Source organism: Solanum pennellii, chromosome 3, assembly GCF_001406875.1.
Source record: "Solanum pennellii chromosome 3, SPENNV200".
In the NCBI taxonomy this organism is placed as follows: Eukaryota; Viridiplantae; Streptophyta; class Magnoliopsida; order Solanales; family Solanaceae; genus Solanum; species Solanum pennellii.
Window position 1 is genome coordinate 66,557,872 of NC_028639.1, and position 25,840 is coordinate 66,583,711.

General features: G+C 34.0%; 3 protein-coding genes across 5 annotated transcripts; 1 reads left to right on the forward strand and 2 right to left on the reverse strand.

The window, feature by feature from the left end:
* The first annotated feature begins 1,699 nt into the window (after nucleotides 1-1,699).
* Nucleotides 1,700-8,976, forward strand: LOC107012205 (probable Ufm1-specific protease). Of its 2 annotated transcripts, XR_001456004.2 has the most exons (14): nucleotides 1,700-2,002; nucleotides 2,097-2,459; nucleotides 3,372-3,616; nucleotides 3,789-3,876; nucleotides 4,004-4,179; nucleotides 5,022-5,112; nucleotides 5,201-5,320; nucleotides 5,409-5,456; nucleotides 5,542-5,618; nucleotides 5,971-6,059; nucleotides 7,517-7,628; nucleotides 7,943-8,045; nucleotides 8,155-8,649; nucleotides 8,734-8,976. XR_001456004.2 is itself a non-coding variant. In XM_015211981.2 (13 exons), exons 1-13 carry the CDS (start codon nucleotides 1,813-1,815, stop codon nucleotides 8,382-8,384), a joined length of 1,932 nt encoding a protein of 643 aa, XP_015067467.1. In that variant the 5' UTR covers nucleotides 1,700-1,812; the 3' UTR covers nucleotides 8,385-8,664. The 2 variants fall into 2 exon arrangements, 1 of the variants encoding a protein (XP_015067467.1); XM_015211981.2 differs by lacking the exon at nucleotides 8,734-8,976 and having other exon boundaries at nucleotides 8,155-8,664.
* Nucleotides 8,977-13,466: 4,490 nt separating this feature from the next.
* Nucleotides 13,467-17,353, reverse strand: LOC107014571 (probable inactive receptor kinase At2g26730). The gene is made up of 2 exons (XM_015214539.2): nucleotides 15,853-17,353; nucleotides 13,467-14,418 (listed from the first exon to the last, which is right to left on the reverse strand). Exons 1-2 carry the CDS (start codon nucleotides 17,162-17,164, stop codon nucleotides 13,751-13,753), a joined length of 1,980 nt encoding a protein of 659 aa, XP_015070025.1. The 5' UTR covers nucleotides 17,165-17,353; the 3' UTR covers nucleotides 13,467-13,750.
* An 834-nt stretch (nucleotides 17,354-18,187) lies between these two features.
* On the reverse strand, nucleotides 18,188-25,262 carry LOC107012104 (protein STICHEL-like 2). Of its 2 annotated transcripts, none has more exons than XM_015211841.2 (8): nucleotides 25,033-25,262; nucleotides 22,662-24,333; nucleotides 22,345-22,564; nucleotides 21,325-21,507; nucleotides 20,999-21,217; nucleotides 19,412-20,120; nucleotides 18,839-18,893; nucleotides 18,188-18,584 (listed from the first exon to the last, which is right to left on the reverse strand). In XM_015211841.2, the coding sequence occupies exons 2-8, from the start codon at nucleotides 24,264-24,266 to the stop codon at nucleotides 18,513-18,515; spliced, it is 3,063 nt and encodes a 1,020-aa protein (XP_015067327.1). In that variant the 5' UTR covers nucleotides 24,267-24,333; nucleotides 25,033-25,262; the 3' UTR covers nucleotides 18,188-18,512. The 2 variants fall into 2 exon arrangements, with proteins under 2 accessions (XP_015067327.1, XP_015067329.1); XM_015211843.2 differs by lacking the exon at nucleotides 25,033-25,262 and adding an exon at nucleotides 24,674-25,014.
* Between the last annotated feature and the right edge of the window lie 578 nt (nucleotides 25,263-25,840).

Genomic DNA, 25,840 nt, shown 5'->3' on the forward strand with positions numbered 1-25,840 from the left:
ACTTCAATTCGGGACTCGAAACAGTCCGAACACGAACATGTAACCAAAAACCCAAATTCTACGCTAAAACTCAACAACAATGACAGCAGCTATTTACAAGAATTACCAAAAATAAAGGTCCAACTACTAAAACCAATCACACCACGATGATCCTCACAAAAAACCCACAATATAGGCTCTTGAATCACCAGATTCAGACCTAAAATGGCCAAGAAATCACCTTCTAAAATTTTCTCAAAAGTTGAGCTCGAAAATGAGCTATGACAGCAGTTAAAACACAAAATTTAACTCAAATCGGGACCCCAAATCAGATTCCAAGCTCACCAATGTGTGGCCCTCGAAAAATCTCACAACTTAGTCTTTTGAATCGCCCAATTTGAAGTTCTAAAGCTCAATATATCGCAAGTTTAAAGTAAGACATAAAGACTGAAATTTGGGCTTTTATAAAGGACGAAGCTGGTCGCTAATAACCCAAAAATCTAGTCGTTAAAACCCCAAATTCTGATCATTAAAGGGCTGCACCAGATTTCAGCTTTATCTAATTTCTTCAAAATCTCCGACGGGGTGCTCGGAATCCGTTCGGAACCTGATAAAAATAAAACAGATATGCTACCCTACCAAAGTCGACATTCCGGACTCAATGGCGCAGTCGAAATTTCCATCCGAGGTCATCTCGATAAAATGTGTGTCCCACTTCAATCGGCCATTTTAAATCAAAAATCACAAAAGGGCTCGGAAAAATATCGGAAACCTCACGACACAAAAGAAGGGTCAAACTAGACCAAACTCGACATTCCGGAGCTAGCCACGCTGACGGATTTCTCATCCGAGCGCATTTACTCAGAATGTTGACTAAAGTCAAACTTAGCCTTAAACTTAAAGTTAAAACGCCTAAATGCACCAACTCACATTGAAAACTTCGGGAGTCATGTCGACCATGCTACTAGCCTAAAATGACCGTTCCGGACCTAATGGAATTGTCAGAATTGGGTTCCGATATCATCTTCTTGAACTTTTGATCGAAAATGATCGTTTAAGGTTCATAAGCTCCAAAAACACTAAAGCTCACACAATAACCAAACGAACGATCAGGTGACCGAACTGTCAGTCCCAGCAAATCATAAATGACTTGGGATCACTATAGGAACACTCTAAACGATGCACAAAAAATAAAACACAAAAATAACAAGAAAAGTCATTACATTAAAACAGTAATCAGTGATGACCAAAACTCCCTTAATATAATAAGAGTCATTACTATTTGCTTTTCTACACAAGTGAGCATACACCATCAGTTGGTTAGTCTCAATATTAATTATTTATTCCTCAAATTATTTCTCACAACTAACGACAAAATTGGAATGTGTAAAATTTAAATTGAACAAGTAAAAGTTAATGGAAGAAATATATTGGAGTACCACATATGTTACTGTAAAGCAAGCAACTAAGAGAAAGAATGTTGACATATAAACTGAACGATCGCTATTGATCTCAGAAAGTGTTAATTTTTAACTGATAAATTTGAGAACACAATATTCTTTTAAGAAAAAATATTACATAATTTGAACATACAATTTGTCAGGTAAATAAAGATCATAAATTCTCAAAACTACTAGGTTGACCCAATTTAACAAGGTTTTATTTTCTTTCAGAATAATAGATTATTTTAGGATTTTTGCTAATTACAAATATAATTTTTCCTTTTCAAAAACCATCATTAATAAAATAGAAAATTATTAAGTCACCTGGAACTCGCAACTTTCGGCTTGCTGCTCAGTTGAACGCCGGTAAACAAACTCCGAATTTCAGTCAATGGCTAGCGAAAACCAGGACCCGGCTATTCGGATCCTCTGCCGGAGGTTCCAGATTATCAGGAACGAATCGGGTATTCAATGGCTCATCGGCTCTCCATTCTTCCCTCGCTACACCGTTATCTCTACTTTCCGATGTATCCACACTACCTCCTCCAATTCTCTATCGCCGGATTTCGCAAAAGAATCAGGTAGTCAACACAGTCTAATTTTAGCTAGTTGCATCCCTTCGGCTTTTATCTGTGTATGATTTTAACTATGTATTATTTTATTTTTTATTGAAAGATGATATAAGAACATTGCTCCCCAAGGGTTTTGAAGTTATTGGAGCTTTAATTGTCGAAAAAGACTGTAATTTTGACAAAATCGCGAAGGAGGCGATTAATGCAGCTTGTAATTTGAGGAAAAGTTTGTCCAGTGATGCAAATTTGGGAAATCTGGAGCTGATCGGGGCTGTGGTGGATTTGAATAACGCTAAGGATGTTCGTTTTTTCGTGTCCAGGGATGGAAAAATGGATAGTCTTGAGAGTGTTAGTTCAATTGTGTATGAAGACAATCCTGAAAAGTTTGTTTGGGAAAGAGGTTGTTTGCTCCATTGTGCTTTGCAAGTAAAATTGCCTTTATATTTTCAGCCAAGCAAACCTAACGGTGAGTTCTTCCTTAATTCCCCCTGCATAAAGTCATAGTCCGTTCATATCTCTATTTGTTAACTCATCCATGTTTTCGAGACACCATTAAGTTCAACTTTTTATTCTAGCCTCTTCCTCGATAATTATAGTATACATTCTATGTGCTTTTCCTTTCTCAAATTCAGATGTCCGGAGTGAGTATTGGTAGTATACCAGTGTTGAATGTCTCCTGAATTGGCTGTTTATGGTCGTGAAAGTTGATTCTATTAAATTAACAGTAGATGTATATATAGAGATGGATACTAGCTAGTAGATTTTAGAAAAATGGAGAATTGCAAGATTCTCTTTCAAGTCTTAATCTGTTAACAATTCAAGTTTGATCCTTCAGTGGTACCTTTAATGAGGGTGAACGATAAGCGTGTTGAGACCAATTGTAGTTATCAAATCAAGAAAGAATTTGTCCAGGAATACCATCCTTGAGTTTTTTTTTTTCCTTTTGATCAAGTACTAGAATGCCATTTCTGAGTGTTGATTCAAGTCACAAATTGAGCAAGGTAGGTAACTCCTAGGGAGGAAAAAATGATTTTTTGTTTCTAGCTGAGAAATATCTAGAAAGATTCGGCAACCAAGACATGCCATTTCTCTATCATCATTTTTGCAACTTTTTAGTTCCATTGCTTCAATTTCACAACCGAAGAATTTATGAATGAGCATTATCTAAATGAAGAGATCTCTATTATCTTTATGTGTTTCTTTGTATTGAATTAGTGATTACAACTCTTCTAGGTACCTAAAATAGATTTTTATGCATCAAAACAAAGTGATCTTTTTAGGCTTTGGTTTCCTACATATCAGAGGTAGTAGTGTGTAAGATGTGCTTCCACAGCCTTGCAATTCCTAGTTTCTGACTTTAGCTTGTTTTATTTAACAGATATACATGAGATATATATGCGTGCAGCTGATGCTGTTGCTAGTAAATTCAGAGACCCACAAGTTACTTGCCTAATAGAAGCTTCAAATGAAACTTCTGGTGCTATTGTTCTTCGTGGTTCAGAACTGAGCACAGATAGTTCAAGTTCTTTCGCTGAACTTAAAGATTCTGATACAAAAGCTTTGTTATGTTCACACTTCTCTTCAAGGAACAAAGTTATTACCTCATTTTCTTCAATAGAGGAGGTATATTTCACCTCAAGATTCAAATACTATTATAGTCAAAGTGCAAATGTGATTTCTTCAGTCCAAGCGACAACCTACCGAAATTGAGTTTTTTAAAACTGGAAGTTGTATTTAATTTCCTTCAATTCGTTGTTGGCATGTATACAGCTGTTTTAAAATATTTGCTGTTTAGAGTGCAGATAAAATCCAAGTTAGCTTTCTGCTTAACAAATCAATGAATTCTGTGAAACCTTCTGCACCTATTGCTGAATATTATCCAGGTAATGATAATTTAACAGATAATTTGGCCTTTCTTTTATTTATTCTGCTTTTGTGGGGATATATAGATGAGAATAACTTGGTCTAGTTTGTGGTCCCCTAATCAGTTGGTGAATTATTTTCTTTCAGCCACCCAAGAAACTCAACTTCTGGTCATAGGTCATAAACTAGAAGTGCTTTGTTATGCGTCGAAAGATCTGTCACTGGCTTATGGCATTTCAAAGTTGGTCATCCCTGCACTAGTTGACCAGTTACACTCCATGAGGAAAGTTAATATTCCCGACCTTTTAAAAGGGCATCCAGAGGTGAGCAAATTATGTCATTTCTCCACGTTGTTGGGTGCTTCAGTTTTGAAGTATCTTCTTTTTATTAATTTGGTGTTGAGGTTGCTTGGGATGTGGGCCGGCTTGATTCATCACATATTATGTTCAGTGTTAGTAGTAACATACTAGCATTTAACTAGGGCAGGTTGTGTGTAGCTACAAAGTGTGCAACCAACGGAGATATCTTATAAAGTTGGACTTTCTTTAGAGTTGTTAAATAAATGAAAAGCTATACTGTCTGGTTTTCTTCAGAGAAATTTCTGTTGTCTAATCATTCTTCCATCGTTTAAACATTTGTTCAGTAAGAAGTTACAGTATTTTAGAAATTTCATGTTGAGTTGGATTTTAGATAAAGTTTTTCTGGTGGCTCTTTGGAAAGTTAGTTGTGTATATGTAATTTGAAATTTCTGAAATAGGAAAAGAGAAGTTCAAAAGAGTAGGTTAGAAAAATACGAGGATAGTGTCCAGTATAGAGGAACATATACGTTTTACTGGGCGCTAATTCCATTATTTTCAACATAAACTGGTTTAAGAGAGAACATAAATAACAAATAGGGGAAATGGACAGCAGCACTTAGTTTTTATTTTACTTCATCTGGTTTTATTCTTGATATAATATTATGCATCTTTCTTGGGTCTTCGGAATCCTTCACTTAATGTTTCTTGTGACTTCAAGTAATAACTCTTCTTATTGAAAAATAGTTTGTTATTCATTTGAACTTATGAATTTACTTACCTTCAAACGACTTTTCCTGTACGTTGTTAAACTAGCAACTCTTGAATTTCCCAGAAGTTAACTGGTGCTGCTCTTAATTTTCTTGCAGTTGCATCCATATCACTTCCTTCCTCCAGGAATTTTACATCCGATTACAGTCTTATATGAACTTAGTTATGGTGAAACAGAACTGAAGCAAGGTGAAACCTTTTGAAGCTTGGAATAACTGTGAATGTTTAATTATCATTCAGCTAAAAATGTGGTCTGACAAGGCTTGTTTTATGGCAGTTGAAACAAGAAGATCCCTTCATTTGAGACTTGGTTTACCTTTTGATCGCCCTCTTCTAAGAATTTCAAATGCCATTGATGTAGTAGGAAAGAAACATAGTAGCAGCTTAGTCCAGAAAGGTGAGGTGTCAGAATTATATATACATATGTTTAACATGTCTGTTTACTCATGCTTAGAACGCCCTCCATCATGTCATGGCCTTATCAGGTTCTTCTTTTCTCAAGGATGTACATTTGACGATACCAAGTAGTGGTGGTGAGTAGTTTTTTGTTTCCTCTTTTGCCTACCCACTACGGAATCGTAATTTTTATTTGTGCTAACACTGTCACACCCTCTGCAGTTTCCGGAGGTGTGGCTTCTCTGGTTCAAGGTTCTTATCAGTACTACCATTACCTCCATGAGGGACTTGATGACTCGGTAATAATTTCTTTTTTGAAGGCTCCGTAGGTGAAATTTTACTGGGCACCGTCATATGTTGAACATTGTTATAGAATTTGCTTGAAGTACTTTTTGGTTCAAGAAATCTCCTTTCTGTTCATTGTATGCAATTTTTCATATGTATGTACTTAGTTTTAATTTGTATTTTGTTTTCCTTGGTTCTGAAGCTTTTCTTTCACTTTCACTTCCACTTCCACTTTTTTTTTTTTTTTTTTAAATCTCATTGTATGTTATTGGTTGATGGATTGAGAAATGCTACATTGCTACTGTTAGATTACAGTAATACTTAGCTGGGTAGCTTATTTAATAGTCACCATTATATACCTCACAGGGTTGGGGCTGTGCTTACCGCTCTCTGCAAACAATCATTTCATGGTTCAAGTTGCAAAACTACACTTCAATTGATGTCCCGTCACACAGGTATCATGTAGATCCTTTAGCTACAGTGATTAAAGTGTCTTTTTGTAGGTGATTAGTTTGCCTGAACGTATTTTCGTTTGATGCCTTAGGTCAGTACTAATTATACATGCTTGCTCAGTGTTTTTTTCCTTAGCTTACAGCTCTGTTTTCATAACAAGAAACTGCTAGATATAGATGTTAAAACACTCCATTTGCATTCGCTTCAAAATAGAGCACTGGAATACGGCCTCGTTGGTTTGATGAGAATTGTTATTAGGGTGATTTAAAAGAGAGTTAAAGGAGGAGTACAACAAATCCATTTTATAGGTTATAGCCTCTTTCCAGTTTCCACTGTAAAAGCGAGTACAATGTGACTTACTATCTTGCAGATAGCATCGCTGTTCCTACAAAGGCATCCGATTTCTATCTTCATAAATAATAGTGATTCTGTTTCAATCTATGTGTTCGTTTTATCCTTTCTTGGTCTGTTTATAAAGAATGTCACTTTCTATTTACTGCCCCATTTGTCCCAATTCATATGAAGTTGTTTGCCTAAGCATTGAGTTTAAGAGAAAAAAAAGAATTTTGGAACTTGTGGTCTAAATCAATCCACCAAAAAATTATGGCTATAAATCATCTTATTAAGGGTAAATGAGTAGCTTAAAGTTAAATTGTTGCTAAATATAGAAAGATGTCATTCTTTTTGGGACAAATAAAAAAGATAAGTCTTTAATTCCATCCACATGACTTGTTTAAAACCACAAGTTCAAAGAGCACTTCTGTACATTATACATATCCTTAGTTTGAGAACAAAATTCAAAAATCTTCTCTACTTTCTTAAACTCCATGCCTAGTCAAACCAAGATAGAAAATGAAAAGGAGAGTATACATATTAAGCATGCAGGTCCACCTCAGTGTTATCAAAGGCGATTAGCGTAAAAAAGCTCTAAAGTCTGCTGCTGGGGCTTTAAGTTCAAACTGCAAATAAAGCGTGGGCTTTTAATGTAAAAAGGCGCCAAGGGAGAAAAAAATACATATGTTTAGCCCAAGAGTAATAATTATAAACATGAATGGCAAATATATTAACCAAGAAATTGAATATTTTTATGATAAAGTGATAAACCAATTGTTTAGTGTAACCTCTTTAGAAGAGGCTCATCGGCAAGGAAAAGTATGCCTAAGAACTTTGATGACGACACTTGAGCGCACGTAAAGCGAGGCAAGGCGAAGCGCTCAACACGTTTTTATCCTCAATTCAGGGCTTAACTGCCCCTTTGACATCACTGGTCCACCTTCACAACTTAGCAAAGACATACCGACTACTTTGCGGTGAAATAAACAGAGCACCAAATTTCTACTATAAGCGTCAACTAATTTATAGTAATCGCACTGCAGTAAATGCTTATGTAATCTTAAATGAACATCAATATCTTCAGTAAAAAATTATTGTTCTGAAAGTGAATTGCACATTCTTTCAGGGAAATACAACAGGCACTAGTAGAGATTGGTGACAAAGATCCTTCATTTATAGGGTCACGTGAATGGATTGGAGCCATTGAACTGAGTTTTGTATTGGATAAACTGATTGGAGTAAGTTTGAACCTATCTTGAAGTGTTAATAAAATACCTATTGAGTTTTGCTTTAGATAAATTTTATGCTTTTGACTATCTTTTTTTTGTTCTTTAGCTGTTAATTGTACTCCCCTTAAACTTCTCAATTTCATTGCTTTACAAAACTGGTTTAACCTTTTATACACCTCAATTTCACGGGCCTATAGACACACTTGGTGAAATGTTTGGTGTGTAAAAGGTCCCCCATGAAACTGGGGTGTATTAAAGTGATTTAGCAACAAGGTCAGGGAGTTAACTATGTATTAACCCTTTTAAATTACTATTGTGGATAGGCTAGTTGCAAAATCATAAATGTCAGATCTGGAGCTGAGCTTCCTGAAAAGTGCCGAGAGTTGGCATTGCATTTTGAGAATCAAGGAACTCCTATCATGATTGGTAGGTCATACAGTTACTGTTATATGCTTTTGACTTGTACATGAAGTGGTTATTGTCAGACCTACTTCAGTCTTAAATCAGAAAACTTAGCATTTTAGCATGCCTTCAGGTGGTGGTGTTCTTGCCTACACTCTCCTGGGTGTGGATTATAACGATGCAAGTGGAGATTGTGCTTTCCTTATACTGGATCCTCATTATACCGGCAGTGATGATATCAAGAAAATAGTGAATGGTGGATGGTGTGGGTGGAAGAAAGCTGTTGATAGCAAGGGAAAACACTTCTTCTTGCATGATAAGTTTTATAACCTTCTGCTCCCTCAACGCCCTAATATGGTCTAGTTCATGTTAACATACAAAAAGTCCATGTTCAGATAGACAACAAACAGAGCCAATCTCTCTGTTCAAGTGTGTTGGGGGTTGGCTGGACTTAATTTATCAACCTGTTTTTATTTTGTTGTCCTTAAATGAGAAGTTCGAATTTTGAGCTTTATGTTTTTCAGAAAGCACTAGAAAGAGTGGACAAGGAATTAAAATACTCCGCACCAATGTATTTTGACATCCCACAGCTATGACAGATCGCTTAGCCATTTGAAAACCTTTGTTGGTATAGTTTAAAGCACAAATTTTGTCCTGTTGTGGATTTGTGGTGGGATCCAAGTAAACATTTGACTGGGTTCACTAAATGCAGGACTGTGAGCTAATGTCGAAATTGGTGCACTGTTCAAGTTTGAATGAGAGTGCTGCATGCAGTTTCAAAGCATCACTTCAGAATGAATTGACGGGACTATATTGTTCGGACAAACAGTCAACTTAGATAAAGATGTGAAGCTTTTTAAATGCGAACCAAAAGGGTAAGATATGAGTTTGCTTTTTGTCATAAAAAGAAGTCTCATACGACTAATGTTAGTCGTGAAAGACACGTTACTCTCCATAATTGATACTGGTAGAGCTATCAAAATAGGTTGACCCACCTCAACTCAACCCTAGGGACTAGAGTAAAATGGGTTGTGTTGGGCTGATCCTTTTAATTAAAGGGCGTATAAAATAGCAGTTCAACTCAGTCGTAAGCGGGCCACGAATTGGGACGGGTTAACCCTTCAACCAAAAAATGGATAACATTTTCCTCTTTGAAAGAATACGAACGTTGATGAATTACACATACTTCAGTAAATATTTACAAAACAAATACATAATGGTCAGGATACAACATTCATAAGTTTCATCCGAGCAAAAAACATTAGGTGATCACTATTTTCATAAACATGACTGTAAAGGAGAAGTGAAAAATTAGGCATAACAACGAAAGTAAAAAGAGGTCAAAGATTCATGGTTATAATGGAGTAATAGATTTGGGGTAATAAGAAAATTTAGTGGGCTAATGACCCTAAAATGTAAAAGGTATGTAAAAAATAGGGCAACTTTCACATATAGCAAATAAAAATTCATATTTGTATGCTATAACAAAGTTTGCATAATTGCGCTCCATAGCAAATATACAAACTGTATAATTTGCTATGCATATACAGTTGAAACAAATTGTATAAAACGAAGTGTATAAAACAAGAAAGAGAAAGACATCTGGGCAGAGAACTGTATAAAAATGAAGTGTATAAAAAGAATTGTATTATTATAAATGTATTAGAACAATTATATACAATTTGAATTTGTATAAAATGAGAATGATAGAAAGACAAAAGAGACTTGACAAGGAATATACAATTGAATCGAATTGTATAAAACGAGAAAAAGAGAAATTAGATACAATTTGAAAACTTTATAAAACGAGAAAGAGAGAAAGGCAAAAGAAACTGGGCAGGGGAGTATTTTTATTGTAAAATTATAAGTGTATAGGACGAAAATATATGTACTTGCATGTGTATATACAATTTTCTCACTCTTTATACAAACAGAAACGCAATTTATACATTTCGCTTCTGTTTGTATAAGTGAGAAAGGCGAGGGCGGCGAGCGAGATTTGGGAGAGTGGCGAGCGAGATATTTGGGAGAGAGGCGTCTGACAATTTTTTGCAAATGTTTGCTATGGAGCACAATTAAATCAAACCCTAGCTACTTCATTTATTTTAGGTTATTAGTTTGCTATTATATACAATTTTCCCTAAAAAATATAGTCTTGATTTTACATTGATATTTCAAATACTTATTGATAAAATCTTAACTAGTAATACACTACTTAAAATATATATAATAAATATTTTTAAAATCCACAGCCCATGACCTGACCTCTGAGGCTTGCGGAATGGGCCAAATGAGGCTGCACCAAAAAAAATGAGCTGAATATATTATATCCAACCTCAATTAATTCAAGGATCGAATTGGCCTGGCCTAGCAAGCAAAACCCATTTTGAGAGCTCTAGAATTTTAGTGGGGACCAACACGAGTACTGACTGGTAGGTGTTGTTTCTTTGAATTCAAGTGAAAGAAAGTGTTAAGTGGGAAAATTGAATTTATCTTTTTAGTTTTGAGTGCAATTTCTACTTGTAGATGCTATAATAGGAGAAAGTGTAAGACATAAAAAAGCAAAACAAAGTGAAATGTTTTATTTTATGTTTGCTTCTTTAGTATTCAAACTCTTTAAGAAGTAGATTTTGTTTGTCTCAACTTCAAATTAAGTACTACTCCTATCTCTTTTGACTATGCTTTTAGAGATAGGATTCTGCAGTAATTTTTGGCGTATGATTATATAATTCAAAAGTCATAATTATTTTCGTAAATTTCGTATGAAATTAAAACTATACAAATAAATTAATACGGAGAAATAAAATATCTATTTTACGCACATATCCAAGTGAAAACACGTGAGTTGCCTCATAAACATTGTGTCGATAACAAAGCACTTCTGTTCACATATCTAAGTGAAAATTACCATATAATCCCTCATGCCTCAGTTCACTTTTATTTTGTGCACTTTATATTTTACAGTTTTTAGTAATTTTAAATTAAAAAAAATAATGTATAATTTTTAGATTTTAAGAAATTATTTAAGAAGAACGAACTAATATTAAGAATAGACAAAAAATATAGTTTTTCTTGATGTGTTAAAAATTAAAAATAAAATCTAAGGAGTATTTCTTTTATCTCAATTTATTGCAATTTTTTTTGAAAAAATATGCATTTTTTTCCTTTTTCTATTTCATTAAATAATACTTATCACATTGAATCAAAGGAATAGATATTTAAAAAAAATTGTCTTTGATTTTGTCTAAAATTCTATACTTAATGATGACATTAATTGCTAATGCTTACGTCATCCTTATATCTACCAGTCAGTCAGCTTCTTCTTTTTTTTTTTCAAGAGATTAAAAAAGATCGGTTTTCTTATATATTTTGATACCTTTTTTTTTAACTTTATTAATTTTTATTTTATTTTTTAAAATTATGTATCAAAATTAACCAAATTTTAGCAAAAAGGAAAAATTATGGGGAATAACAAATATTTAGCCTATATTAGGTAGGTACTATACAGTATAATTTTTTTTAATTCGTAGCTATAAATTTTAAATTTGTATAGTTTTATTTTTTATTGTATAAATTCAGTATGCTTATTCTAACTGTTTATATATGATTTATGAAAAATTCATAATAAATTAACCTGTTTGCATATTGGCAAACGAAATATACAAATGGAGTTCTTTAAAATCTCTAAATATATAAATACAAATTTTGTATGTACTTACTTTATTTGTCTTTTTGCAAGCGAAATATGACAGGGATATACAAATCGTCATTTCAATAGCAAACGGAACTATAATTATAAAGTACGTTTATTAGTTTTTGTTATTTCTACAATTTTCACTTTAAAAATGTGTGCATCAAGACCATCTTTAATCCATCTTTATATTTATAGAGTAAAATAGAGAATGGCCTCCAATCCATCTCTATAGCACTCTTATTCTTCAAATATAGATATGTGAATATTAATTCTCCAAACTATTCACACTCTCTATTTTACTTTTTCACTATTTTATTATTATTTCTATACTTTCTAATTAGCATATTATTTTACATATAATGATATTAATTAAATATATAATATTCGTACTTCTTTTTAACTGTAATATAATATTTTTAAAAAATATATTATTTAATAGATAGTACTTTCATCCAGAATTAATAGTATTTTAATTTTTTCTAATTTTCATTAATGATATAATTTGAATTTATTATTAATTTTCATTATTAAAGAATAAACACAATAAAAATGATAAGATGAAAATTTTAATTTAAAAATAAAATACGCAATATGATAATTTAAATACAACATAATAATGCACTACATAACATTATAATTTAAATACAAGATAAAATATAATACATAACACAATAATTAATTTGAAATGAAGCAAAAATCATGCCGAAAAGATGTTAAGCGTGCAATCGGAGTTTTACAATCATGTTTTGCAATTATTATAGGACTGTCACGTTTTTGAGGAAATGAAGTGTTACATGAATAATAACTACATGCATTATACTGCACAACATGATAATTAAGGGTAAACATGATCTTAATGCACCATTCACGATGTCGTAGAGGTTCCAACTCCAACGACGAAAATGGTGATAGATGAAAATCTCCAATTTGAACAACTTTTAGCTATACATAAAAAAAAATTAAGAACAATAATGCTCATTTTGAACTCCATATGCATTAATAGAGTATTTATAGAAGCAACGTAATAATTTCAAAAATCAAGTGCTTATATAATCGTATTTCAATCTTGTCCATTAATTTGTATAATATAGCATATTTTTTTGAAATTTATGTTATTTAAAAATTTAGAATAAAATATCATTTCATATTAAATAAAAAAATTGAAAAAATAAAATGTTATATCACATGAAAATTATAACGCAATTATTGAAAAAAGAAATAAGGGATTTATATTATGAAATAAGAATAAGAATGAAATAGAAATAATAATATAAATTGAGGAGAGAGAAAAAAATTCCACAATAAAATAAAGTATTGAATTAAAATTGATTATCTGAATAAATAAATAACTCTATATTTGAACAGTAAAATAAAGGGTAAGATTAGAGACGCCTTAACAAATATAAAAAAACCGACCCACACACAACCATCAACAATCATCTATTTTATTTTTAATATAAACCTTTCATTAGGAGTATTTCTTCCAACAAATCAAATACAATATAAATTTAAATTAATTAGAATTTTACATAGATATCATATATCGAATATCGAATGAAAATTATGAGAATTAAGAAAAATCATAGTCCATGAAGTGCATGTGATTTAACACCTTGCAGTCAGACCAAATCCACCTAATCTTATATTAAAATATTATTAGTACTACCACCTCTCACAAATTCTTAGAATTCCAAGATGTAACCTTTTGAATTGCTAGTTGACAAATATTAAACTAATAATGGATGTGTAAATCAACAGCTTTTTATACCAAAAGAATCACATGATTTTTTTTAAACAACTCACAAGGTCAATTTCCCAATCACTTCCAACTGAAATATTCAAATTTCTCAACTAACCATCTGTAAAAATCATTCCACAAATTTTCTCAAAATAATAATTTCAAGAAGGAAAAAAAATGAAATAAAATAAAAACACATAAAAGGCTCCCCACCTAACAATCTAATACAATTTACTTTAGGCTTTTCTGAGAATTTTTGACAAATCAAGCCATCCATTTTTATGATTAATTTTCTTTTTATGGTGTAACACCATGAGGTGAACCTCTAGACTCCTGAGGTGTTTGGCCTTCAGAACCTTTAGAGGGATCGTCGGAGGATTGTCTAAGACCATCATCTGTATCACCACGATTCATTTCTTCGATCATCCTAACCACCTCGGTCATGGCAGGTCGTTGGTCTGGCATGGTAGCGACACATGCCATACCTATCTGAAGTAGTTGTACCATCTCTTCTTCCACATTATGGTATCGCATTAGTTCAACATCAAACACCTCCGCGGTCCATTCTTCTCTTACAACACTTTGGACCCATCTAGGCAAATCAATGCCTTCTTCACCTAGTGAAGCTTGGTTTGGAGCTTTACCCGTTAAGAGCTCCAACATTAACACTCCAAAGCTATACACATCCGATTTATAGGTGACTTTTCTAGTTTCAAGAACCTCAGGTGCACGATATCCTGCAACACGGTGGTTAACTGGTGCAGAGGTGGAGAATAGAGGGTTCAATCCGTAGTCGGATACACATGCATCTTGGTTATCTTGTTTAAGGAGAACATTCGAAGCCTTGATGTTTCCATGTACAACTTTTCCTGAAATATGGAGGTATGCAATGCCTCTTGCTGCACCTAACACTATCCTCATTCGACTATCCCAGTCAAGTGGCGTACGCCCTGATCCTCTACTACCTATAAGAATTAACCACAAGTAAACATTCTTATTAGACAACAAACCAACGACGATCAAAGGTAAGGATAAGGTCCGCGTACATCCTACCTACTCAAAAGTCAGGCCTCACTCGTAGGATTACACTTATTATGTTGTTAAGAAACTAATGTCAATGCTAATTAATAAGTTGGATTCTAATTCAAAGCAGTTGAACTACTCAAGACTCATTAGGTTTTCTTTTGCACTTTACTTCACCCAAAAAAAGGAGAAAATGGGTGACAGCAAGAATCAATGGACAATAGAGTAAAGCAGCACGTTATTTCAAGAAAAGAAGAAAAATGGGGGACAGCAAGAAGCAATGATGAATAAAGTAAAGCAAAAGAATCAAGATTAGATGAATAATGATCAGACAGTTATAACCACCAAATAGCTTAAAGCCAAAGTAATATAAGCTTTTTAAGTATATAAGTATTGTTTAAGCTTACAACAGTTACTACTAAAATCATGATTTGAAAATTGTGGGGTTAGAAAACCAAAGATTAATATTTAACTAATATATTTGATATCACCAAACTCCACAACACTTTGTTATTCCCTCCCCCATTTCCCCAATGTATAATAAAAAAAATTAAAATATATATAACTAAAATAATAGAGGTAGTTTGTTGATTGAGGCAAAAAATTGATAAACATGGAGCAGAGACTTTAAGGCATAGATAGATACAAGCAATGTAGCAAAATAAAAGGCAAATCTTTGAACAAGAAAGAAGCCTTCTTTTTCCACTTTTTAAACTCATTTATAAAAAGAAGGTATGTTGACCATCATGGTGGTCTGTTGCTTTGTAACGTTCGTTTCATAAAAAAGAAAGTAAAAGTGTAATCTAACAAGTGTGTCCGTGAGAGATAAAGAGATTATTTCTAATATGGTCTCGGTTTAAGTAAAGCTTAATAAAAGAAGTGATTGTTCCATTTCTCTCAAAAAAGAATGTTCTGTAGCTTAAGGAATTATAGAAACAAAAAGCGCAATTTGCGGTTGAAATGACAATAAATGTACTAAAGAAGTATATTAAGTGGTACCAAACTTCAATAATTGAGTGAAACAATAATGCAATGCCAGTTCAGAAGGGCTGTAAAACTATGGTTACAATGTGTACATGATCTGCACGTGTATAGATTGAAGCCCCATTTATTCTTCCAAAATTAAGAAACAAAATAAAAATTCAATCTTTTTCATACCTATAACCCACCTAACCCCCCTTAAAACTCTTCAAGAATCAGAACAAAGTCCCTAAAATCTAGCAAAGGATTGAATGCTGCTATCTTTATTGCCATTTAAGTTGGTGAAAAAATGGAACTCAAAAGTGTTAGAGAGCAAATTTTAGATATAACAGATAGAGAATTGCAGTAAGATATAATATAGTAAAATGAACAAGTTTGAGTTACTTTTAACTAACCATGGAGAAGAGCTGATAAACTTCCAGCAGGCATGTAATCAGATACCAACAATTTTTCATCTTTTGAATAGTAAAATGCTCGCAAAGGAAGCACATTTTCATGTTTCATCTTCCCCATTACTTCCAATTGTTGCTCAAAATCTTTTCGAGGCACAACGACATCTTTAAGCCTTTTAACAACAACTGTAGTGCCTTCTTCAAGAACAGCTTTGTAACTTGTTCCAACACTCCCTTTTCCAAGAACCTCAGCAGAAGCTCTTAACAAATCTTCAAGATCAAAACTATACCCACCCCCTTCAAAGAACACAAGTTTATTCCTTTCCCCTTCACCTGAACCACCGGTTAAATCGTCTTTAGACGACGATGTACCTGCCTCAGCCGCTGCCCCTGTTACTGCCCCGGCAGGTCTTGATGCTACCGGAGGCTTTTGTGTCTTTGATGGGTCTTTCTTTCTTCGTTTTAAACAGAAGAAAAGGAGTAACAAGAGTAGTAGAACCCCAATTGCTGAACCTATAGCTATTCCAACGATGGCAGCTGTTGATAGCTTTTTGGATTTCTTAATTGACGGAGGGGTTTTTGGTTCTGTTTCAGGGGAAGGTGACGGAGAAGGAAAAAATGGGGTACATGGGGGCAATGGGCCGCCACATAAATCAATGTTACCAGCAAAAGAGGAAGCTGGGAATTTGGAAAGTGCAGTAGGAATTGACCCATTTAGCTGATTATTCGAAACACTGAAATCTACTAAACCAGGCGGATTAATGCTAGGAAGAGTACCAGTAAAGCTATTGTTCTGCAATAAAAGTCCAGTCAAATGGGTCAGATTATTGATAGAGAAAGGGATAGTACCAGTGAAGTTATTGGACGAAAGATCCAGCCTGTTTAACCGGGTCAACCCGGGAATACTCTCGGGAAACTCGCCGGAAAACTCATTTTTTTGAAGATAGAGACTACGAAGAAGCTTAAGGTTAGAAAAATCCGAAGGGATTGAACCAGATAGACGATTGGCGTGAAGACTAAGAACTCGAAGTTGACTCAGCCGGCCTAAACTGTTCGAAGGAATTTTTCCGACGAGACCAACAGCCGGAAGTCTCAGTGAATAAACAAAAGTGTTATTCGGGTCACATTCAACCCCAAACCAAGTACAAGCAGAAGCAGAAGAATTCCATTGGACCCGATTCGCATGTCGGATCTGAGACAGAAAAGCAAGGAGAGCTTGCTTATCCTGTGTTGGCTCTGAAAAAACCCTGTAACGACTCAATCCGAGTAAAGCAAAGAATAGAAAACAAAAAACAAACCTTAAAAACACCGCCATTTATAAACACCCTTTGTTTTCTTGTTCCAACCCTTTTAAAGAAGAATGCGAATCAATAATGTGGTTCCCGGAGGGAATTCTTGATTTTCCGGCGAGAAGCCATGGAAGAAGATAAAATTTTAGAGAGAGAAAAAACAGTCAGTGTCTTTATGACTGTTTAAAGGGAAAGGAAATGAGTGAGTGTGGAATGTGGACCAAGGTGTCATTAAAAAAGCCACTAGATTCCTTCAAGGTGAATTTTTTTTTTTAAAAAAAAATATTATTAAAATAATCAAACTATATTCTAAGACGATATTTTTTAAACTATAATATACCTTATCAGTCTAATGTGATTAGCCTCTAGTTCATATAATATTATTAAAAAAAAACAAAAAACATAGTATTAAACATTAAAGCCATTTGGCAGGAATGTTTTTTCCTTATTAGAAGAAGAATATATAATAAAAATAGTAAGAGAATCTCAAGGGAAGCATTCAATAAAAAATATTAATATTTGTTGTATTTAACGTAATCATACTTTACATGTAAGAAAAAGATTTTTTTTATTTTTAATTTGTATATATATAATTTTATTTTAGTAACGTTGACAAATAATAGAGCATAACTTTATACAAAATGGATGATGTTGTACCGTGTCTAACAAGGTGTAAACCTGGTCCTTATATATGTAATCACTATATCAATTTTTATATTATACTTCAAGCTTTTTATTTCATTAAATAAAAAAAGAATAACTTGCCGGCCTTAGTAATTTGGAGACTTATTAAAATTATCGTAAAACATTCTCTTTTAATTTGATTTAAGAACTCCAACTAAATCTAGATCTCACAAACTCATTCAGGAATGACATTTTTATCAAAAAAATTTCTATATCGAAAATCGAACTCAAGAGCTCTGAAACAACTTTACCAAAAAGAATGGTACAAATAAAAAGTGGGTATCATATTGTCTTCACGTGAATTAGTTGTACTTGTAAATTGTAACTAGTTGAAAAACAAAAAATAACACAGAAAAAAAGATTTATAACAAAGATAAATGGACCACTCATTTGATATTTCTAATGGATTTCAATCCACAATTTTTTGGCCCAATAGAAGAAAAGACTTGAAATGAGCCAAAAAAACAAATAACATTAGTTTATAGGCCACAGAAAACACAGCTTAAATTTGATACATATATAGTGGAGGAGACCAAGATATCCTCAGGCTGTATATACACAGTAAATTAAACAGTTATTCTGGATTAGGACTTCTGTTAGTGCTAACTGTAACAAAAAATGCTTACTTAAATCATGAAAGTTATGTTGCACCATCAGTTGTTTTCACTGTTTATGTTATATTTCCAATGGCTAGTTTGCAGCAGAATAAGGTAGAATCCATTCTTGGGGTGGATTTTCATGCTGATGTCTCAGCTGCAAAGCCTGCATCATCGAACATTATTGGTTAGTAGTCCTAGCTTTCGGATGTATGGAGATCTTGATTTTATAGATTTTCTAAATGATGATTTCGATCAGCAACATAGTTCCACGTTCTTTCTTGGCTAAACATAAATAGTAAAGATATCAACAATGTTAAGCCATACGAGAACTTGGGACAATGTTCCTATTCGAAGACAGGTATCGATTGGGTACAAGCATGTGTCTATAAAATGTTAAATTAAAGGTACCATGGTTACCTTCCTGAAGGGTAAAAGAGCAGTTCTCCAATAACGCGACTTTGACTCCTTAGAACTGTTGACAAAAAGAAGAGAACATTCTATCTTTAGATTTAATATTGGGAAACAAGAACACACTGGTGATAAATGGCAATCTTGATAAACAAGCAGTTCAATATATAGAAAGATTAATGTAATGATTAGGCAGTCGGAAATGGTTTGTAAATCAGGCATTGCTACAGACAACTCTTTCATTGAACAGGAACTCTGAAACCATGAACTAAATCAGATGTTTCACTCCAGGATTTCGGAAAACAAATTGCCAAACAAGGCATCTAGCAGTTCAAGATCCAGCCATATCTTGTGGTGTCCAATATTTTACCGGTCCATTACCAATTGCATATTGAGATTTAGGTTATAATACCAATAAGAACTTGGTAACATATGTAGTGGGTTTCACAGATGTAAAAGCTAACCAAAAATTGAGATCACAAGTGGATATATTTTTGAGGAAGATCACAAATAGGATTATAGCACAGAACTTGTATTAAGAAGAAATATGGGAAAAATTATTCTGAGATGTAAAATACTTACATATCTAGATCCCCAGAAGAGTGATTATTTAAACTGCTGCAAGGAATGTGGCTTTGACAAGGTGTCTTGCTGGGAATAGATAGAACCAAATTGCTTTGTGGTTGGGTAATCGAAAAAGTCATATGGGAAGCATTTGATGACCTTGATCTCTTTAGAAGTCCTACTGTTCTAGGAAAACAGCTTGTTTTTTTCTCTGACTCTATGGTAAATAAATCCCGGCATCTGCAAGTACTTCTCTCTTTCAAACTATCAGATTCTAACTGATGTGTTTGCAGGGAACCATCTGTCAATAATATCTGGGGTGTATCTGATCCAATGCTTAGTGCATTTCCATCACTGTTTCTTATGGTCACAATTTCTCTACCATGACAACATATCTGAGAGTTTTGTGATAAACACTCAGAGGAACATGTTTCAACAACTTTATCCACCATTATGACTCTTTTAGAAGCAGAATCGGAGATTTCCGATGCATTACTTATACGTTCCATCGTGGAATGCGCTTTACCAAGCGAACAATTAAAAAGTCTATAAGAAAGCCTTTTCATTCTAGAATACTTTTTGGGGAACCAGCCGGGTACAAGATTGATTCTGATCTCCACATTGCAACATAGTGTTCGCTGAAGTGCATTTGCAATGGGTTTCCACAATTTCTCAGCCTTTGATATGTCTTTGGGGCAGTAGAACTCCAGCTCAGCAATTGCCAAACCTGAACCATGGATTGGAACATATTCATGACAGGGAGAAAAGTTCAACTGTGTAAGGCAACATTCGATAGATTAAGAAGGCATATTGTTTGCTTGTAACAAGTATTTTGTCATCATGAAGTTGGAGAAACAATCAAAGAGGAACAAATCGTTTTAACTCAAACTATGTTTAATCCCAATACATTTCTATTGTCCGTTCTTTGGACTCATTTTTTATCGAAGGGATTTACACAAAAATATAGATTTAGGTGAGTAGGAGGTTCAAAGGTGTCAAGAGCTTGATAATGTTCTTAAAAGGACAGAAGAGAACAGAAAAACAATAGGGATCATTGCCCATAGAAACCACAGTTGGTGCCTTAAGAGTGTATCCAAGTGGGAGTAATGAGGAGGAAAGGATAAACTTGATCTATCTCTTAGAGCTCGCTTGGTTGGGAACAAGTTATCCCAGTTATCCTGGGATGATAACTTATCCCACCATGTACAAGGATAATTTATCACATCACCATTGTACAAATGGTGGCATAAGTTATCATCCCAAACATGGCAACCAAACAAGCTATTTTTTTATCCAAGACTTCTTATTCTTATCCCTCACACCAAACGACCCCTTAAAGATATAAAATTCTAGCTTCATTTCATTACAGGAAATCATCATGGAGTTCCAACTCAAAAGTTGTTCCTTGTTTCAACTTCTTTGGATTAAAGGAGGTTTACAAAGCTCAGAATTTGAAGCATCAACATTTACAAAAAATGGGACACGTGTGGCTAACGTTATACACTGGATTGAAGAAAAGAATGTAATCAGTTAACGGTATTCACAGAGATGGCAAAGCTGAAGATATATATGATGCAATAAGATGTAAAGCAAGGGAACTGCTACCTTGCTTAAGACAAATTGATGACAACCTCCCTCTTCTCAAAAAGTTCGCAAGGGAATTAGATCCGCACATTTCAGTAGCTTTACACCATATAGAAGCCAGAGTTTCTTTATCATCCTGCATTCCCCTTTTGCAAGACTCCATACTTTCACAAGCGCAACTTGTACGGTGCTTCAAACTCTCACTTGTTGATGATGTACTACAAAGATGACCATCAGGATCTGACACAACAGAAACAAAATTCCACTGCAATGAACTTGATGAACATAAAAATTAGCCTTCCCAAACAACAAGAAGTATAGGAGAGTGTCACGCATATCATCCCCACCTTGTTCATATACCGTTCTCAAGCATGAACTTCCATCTTTGGCATCAACTGAAGAACTCACTGAGCTTAGTTGTAGAAGCGCAGCAGTCAGCCATGTTGTTTGATTTTTTGACATCCTCAATTGTTTTTCAGTCTCAGAGAGTACTTTAAGTGCATGACTAAGTTGCTGTTTCTCAGCTTCAGCTATGTATACAGTAATAAAATGCCATCCTTAAGATATAACAGTCTTCCAAGACAATGAAAAAGTGGGGCACCAACATAGAGATTTAAACACACAATCTTAAAATAATTTTTGGAACAAAAAAGTCGAGTTGAATAGTTTATTTTTTTGTTTCATACCTATCAGTCATGATAAGTTCTAGACTTCTCATTAATGAACATCATCACATAATATGTAGGTGAGTAAGAGCAAAGAATTATCAGATAATAGGGAATAATAAAGATGAATCATGCAGCAAAACAAAGATTATAATTCTGAATTATAATGAAAAAGGATAGAATTAAGCAGATACTTTTTATGCTCTCACTTATTGAATAACTTTATCTGATAAATTCCCTAAAGTAGTATTAAGGTGGCACGCGGTACACCAAAAAGGATTTGAGTCCAGAGTACATACTCTGGTCACTATTATAATTTGCAGAATGGGATAGAATGTATGCGTGAACACTCGAAAATATTCCTCACCAACAGTTAATATGACCACATTTTTTGCCAGATGATTTTAGACGAAAACACCAATTTAACACTGAATGAATATGGCACTTGCAAGATAAATGTCCATTTTCATCCAGAATTTGTAAACTGAAGTAGAAACTAAAACCTAATCTCAAGCTAACTAATCAAGCCACAAGCAACCTTAGAGATGATTTGGAGCTAGTACACCCCATTAGTGGCCCCTGATCCCAGCTGATACCACTGGAGTAATCAGTCGTTATCCAAAAAAGAAACTTGATTTGAGACGTGCAGAATATGCTTAGCAACATATAAAAGGACAAATAACAATAGAACCTTATACTTACAAATGTGTCCGCTGAATAGCCTGTCTTTGACTTCACAAGCACTTCTCTGACACTTTCCAGCGAGAATGTCCATAATCAGATTTGCCAACTGTGACACCAATTGCATGGGATCTATTCTCGACCTCATCAGTTCTCTGGCTCTTTTAACTGTATTTGAGGTGTCGGATGACAATGCCAGATGCAGCAACTCCAGCAATTCATCATCAGAGACGGCACCAATCTGCAGGGAAGATGAATACACAACATTACTTCTTGTTACTTCTATAAAATGAGGATATATATAAGGAAACACATGGAAGTCACAAATGAACACTTACTAGCTCATAGACTAATGGCATTGTTATTCTTTTGCCAAGCAAACTCAACTGCTCAAGCATTATCTCTCCATCTCGAATTGAACCATTTGATTTACAAGCAATGAAATCCAAAGCATCTTGATTAAAATCAATTCCTTCATCCTCACAAATTTCATGTAATCTGTTCGAAATATCGACTTCTTTTATTTTGGAAAAATGATATTTCTGGGACCGTGACACTGCACTACGAGGCAATTTATCAAGGTCAGGGGTGATCATTATGAAGACCACATGCCGAGACAATTCTTCCAAGTGATTTAAAATGCTTGTCCATGTTTCCTCTCGCAATAAGTGGCATTCATCAACTATAAAAATCTTAAATTTGGATGAAATTGGAGGTGTCACTGCATTCTTGACAAGTAATCTAACTCTCTCCATTTTATTGATTTTCAAGGAATCTACTTCTTTAACATCCCTGCTTCTTCCTGAAAAATAGAGAACACAATCCCGGCAGAGGCCACATGGTTTCTCAGCATCAGGAGAAAGACAATTTAATGCCGCTGCAAATATTCTTGATGCACATGTTTTCCCCGTACCACGAGGACCATGAAATAGGTAGAATGGATTTATCCGCCCACTAGAGATAGCATTCAACAGAGACCTTGATACCACATTCTGTCCAACCATTTCTCTGAATGATTTTGGCCTGCACTTTTGACTGAGATTTCTAGGACTTTCTGAAGGTGAAGCAAATCCATTTTTATCTCGTGTCGAACTTCGTCTCTGTAGGGCTAAGAGTGTTTCACCTATCCCTGCAGACAAAAGTGGTCGCTCTTCCATATGAGTAAGAGGACTTGATCCCCTAAACTTGGGGGTGCCTAACCAGCAGGAGCTAATTCCACATCCACCGTTATCAGATTCCACATTGTCAACATCTTCATTACCATACAGTGAAATGACATGGTTTGAGCTTTCGTTTGGAGCATCACTAACAGAAAAGTACGGACTACCTACACGACTCAAGATATTACTAGCTGCAGTTCTAGATGATCTATAATGTTTTTTATGTTTGCAATTCTTTTTTGTTGCATAATAAACATCTTTTGCCGGCACTGCACCTTCATTTGATTCTTTACTGGAACCATTGCCCTCCTCCCAGGCGTTGGAAGGTGTAATACCAGCCATTGCCATTCCTTGATCCCTGTAAGAATGACCAAATCTTTTACTTGATAATTTATTTCCTCTTTTTACCTCATTTGGTTGGTGTATGTTAGACATTTCGACATTCCCATTCCAAGGATCCATTGGGGACGAACCCAACTGTGGTTTGCCATTCCCCTTATTGCTGTTAAGTTCCTGATCCCCTGCATATTCCTCCCGGTTGCCATTCAAAACAAAGCCATTTCCCCCCAGGGCAGTGCTATCCTCATTGTAGCCTACTTCTTGCCTATTCTCAAACCCTAAAGTAATAGCATTACTTGAATGTGTTTCCCAATTCAACTTATCAACCATTGCAGAGAACTTGCTAATCGAATTCGTAGTTGGATCCCTAAGTGACTTCACTCTTCTTAGTGCAACCAGCGTTTTCGATATGGGAACATCCACTGAATGCCGTCTACCATCCATCACTCAAAAATTATCAATACAACTGAAGATTTTCAAATACCCCAGAAAACAATGCTGTAGCTTTTACCTAGAATTCAACAAGAACAAAAAAAAGTAAAAATAAAACTTCAGTCTTTTCTAATTGCTTCAAAAATGAACTAAAGAATCAAACTTTCTCATAAGCAATAGTATAAAGTGTATTAAAAAATTCATAGAAACCGCATCTTACAAACATCTATACAGAACTAAAAAAAAAAAAGGAAAAGATGCTTTCCAATACCCAAAAAAAAATTATTTTTCGTATGATCTCAACCCCAGCAACAACATTCACAAAATGCAGTACCCTTCAACTGCTCAAACAAAAAAAACTCAAAACCCCATTTCCCATTTTCACCTAAAACAACTAAAAAAAACGAAAAAAAACATACCTTTGTATACACAGAAAAAAGAAGCAACAGTCAACATGAGCACATTCCCATACATATACATCGAAATACTCATATACCCTTTGAAAAGTATAACCCTCTATCACTCAGCCCAAAACAATACTACTACTTTTTAATACTGACGAATCTTTCAGTTCAAATTAAATTAGTAAACAAATACTTTATCACATTATAAATTTTAAAAAAACCCAAAAAACGACAAAAATTGAAAGAAAACAGACACATGAAAACACAGAAAACCTGTGAATTGAAGAAGAAGCAAAAAAAAAAATTAAGATAACAAAATGCACATCGAAGTTCACGAGATTTGACCTCATTGAAGCCCAAGTAAAACAACTTACTTAGAACTAGTAGTTGTAGGGATAAGGAGGTGAGTGGCAGAGCAGTAAATGTAGTTAATGTATAGGGGTGAAAATGATAAAAACACGCCATCACATTGAAGAAAGAGTGTACAGTGGCATGTCAAATAATTTTTTTTCAGAAATTCTACTGTTACTTGCAGTGTGTTTTTTGAGTTTTTGCAGAGAAAGAAGGTGCTGAAAGGGTACTTTGGGAATTTTAACTTTCTGACGGTTTCAGTTAGTTTGGGTCTTGGTGGCTCAAAGCTGTTGCTAGTACTACTGTAGATTGCTGCGTGGGGCTAATTTTTTTTTTTTGGTTTTACTCATTGTTTTGGACTCTCTGTTTATTTTTATTTGTTTATTTTTAATATTAAAATAAAATAATTGTGATTTTTTATTTAAAAAGAGTGATCGTACTATTGAAATTTTATTTATGAATTAAGTAATAATTTAATTATTTTCATCATTATCTATGAATTAAGTAATAATTTAAGGAAATTTAATTATTTTCATCATTATCAATAGTCATTTATTGTACTTTAAGTTTACAAACAACTTAATTAATGAAAAATTCAATGAAGATAATGACTCCTTCGGGGTGCAGTTAGTTGTCATATTAAGTTTTCGAGAGTTGGTTTCGATTAATTTTAAAAATTATATTCTTAATTAGTTGTTCATTTTTTTCTTCATAGTTTTCTTTAATTACTTTTTCGTTTTGATAAATTAAGAAAAGATTAATTTTTTTTACCTATTATACTCTCATTTAAATGATTAATTACTTTGAAACATGTAGAGTTTTTCATCCACT

Coding starts and splice junctions, on each gene's coding strand:
- LOC107014571 (XM_015214539.2), bottom strand. CDS start 17,164: ATGGCGGTGTTTTTAAGGTTTGTTTTTTGTTTTCTATTCTTTGCTTTA. Junction 14,419..15,852: donor TTTATCAGCTCTTCTCCATG/GTTAGTTAAAAG, acceptor TAATTCTTATAG/GTAGTAGAGGATCAGGGCGT.
- LOC107012104 (XM_015211841.2), bottom strand. CDS start 24,266: ATGGATGGTAGACGGCATTCAGTGGATGTTCCCATATCGAAAACGCTG. Junction 21,218..21,324: donor GAGAACGGTATATGAACAAG/GTGGGGATGATA, acceptor CTGTTGTGTCAG/ATCCTGATGGTCATCTTTGT. Junction 18,894..19,411: donor TCTTCTGGGGATCTAGATAT/GTAAGTATTTTA, acceptor TTTTGTCAACAG/TTCTAAGGAGTCAAAGTCGC.
- LOC107012205 (XM_015211981.2), top strand. CDS start 1,813: ATGGCTAGCGAAAACCAGGACCCGGCTATTCGGATCCTCTGCCGGAGG. Junction 3,617..3,788: donor CATTTTCTTCAATAGAGGAG/GTATATTTCACC, acceptor TTTGCTGTTTAG/AGTGCAGATAAAATCCAAGT. Junction 6,060..7,516: donor ATTGATGTCCCGTCACACAG/GTATCATGTAGA, acceptor ACATTCTTTCAG/GGAAATACAACAGGCACTAG.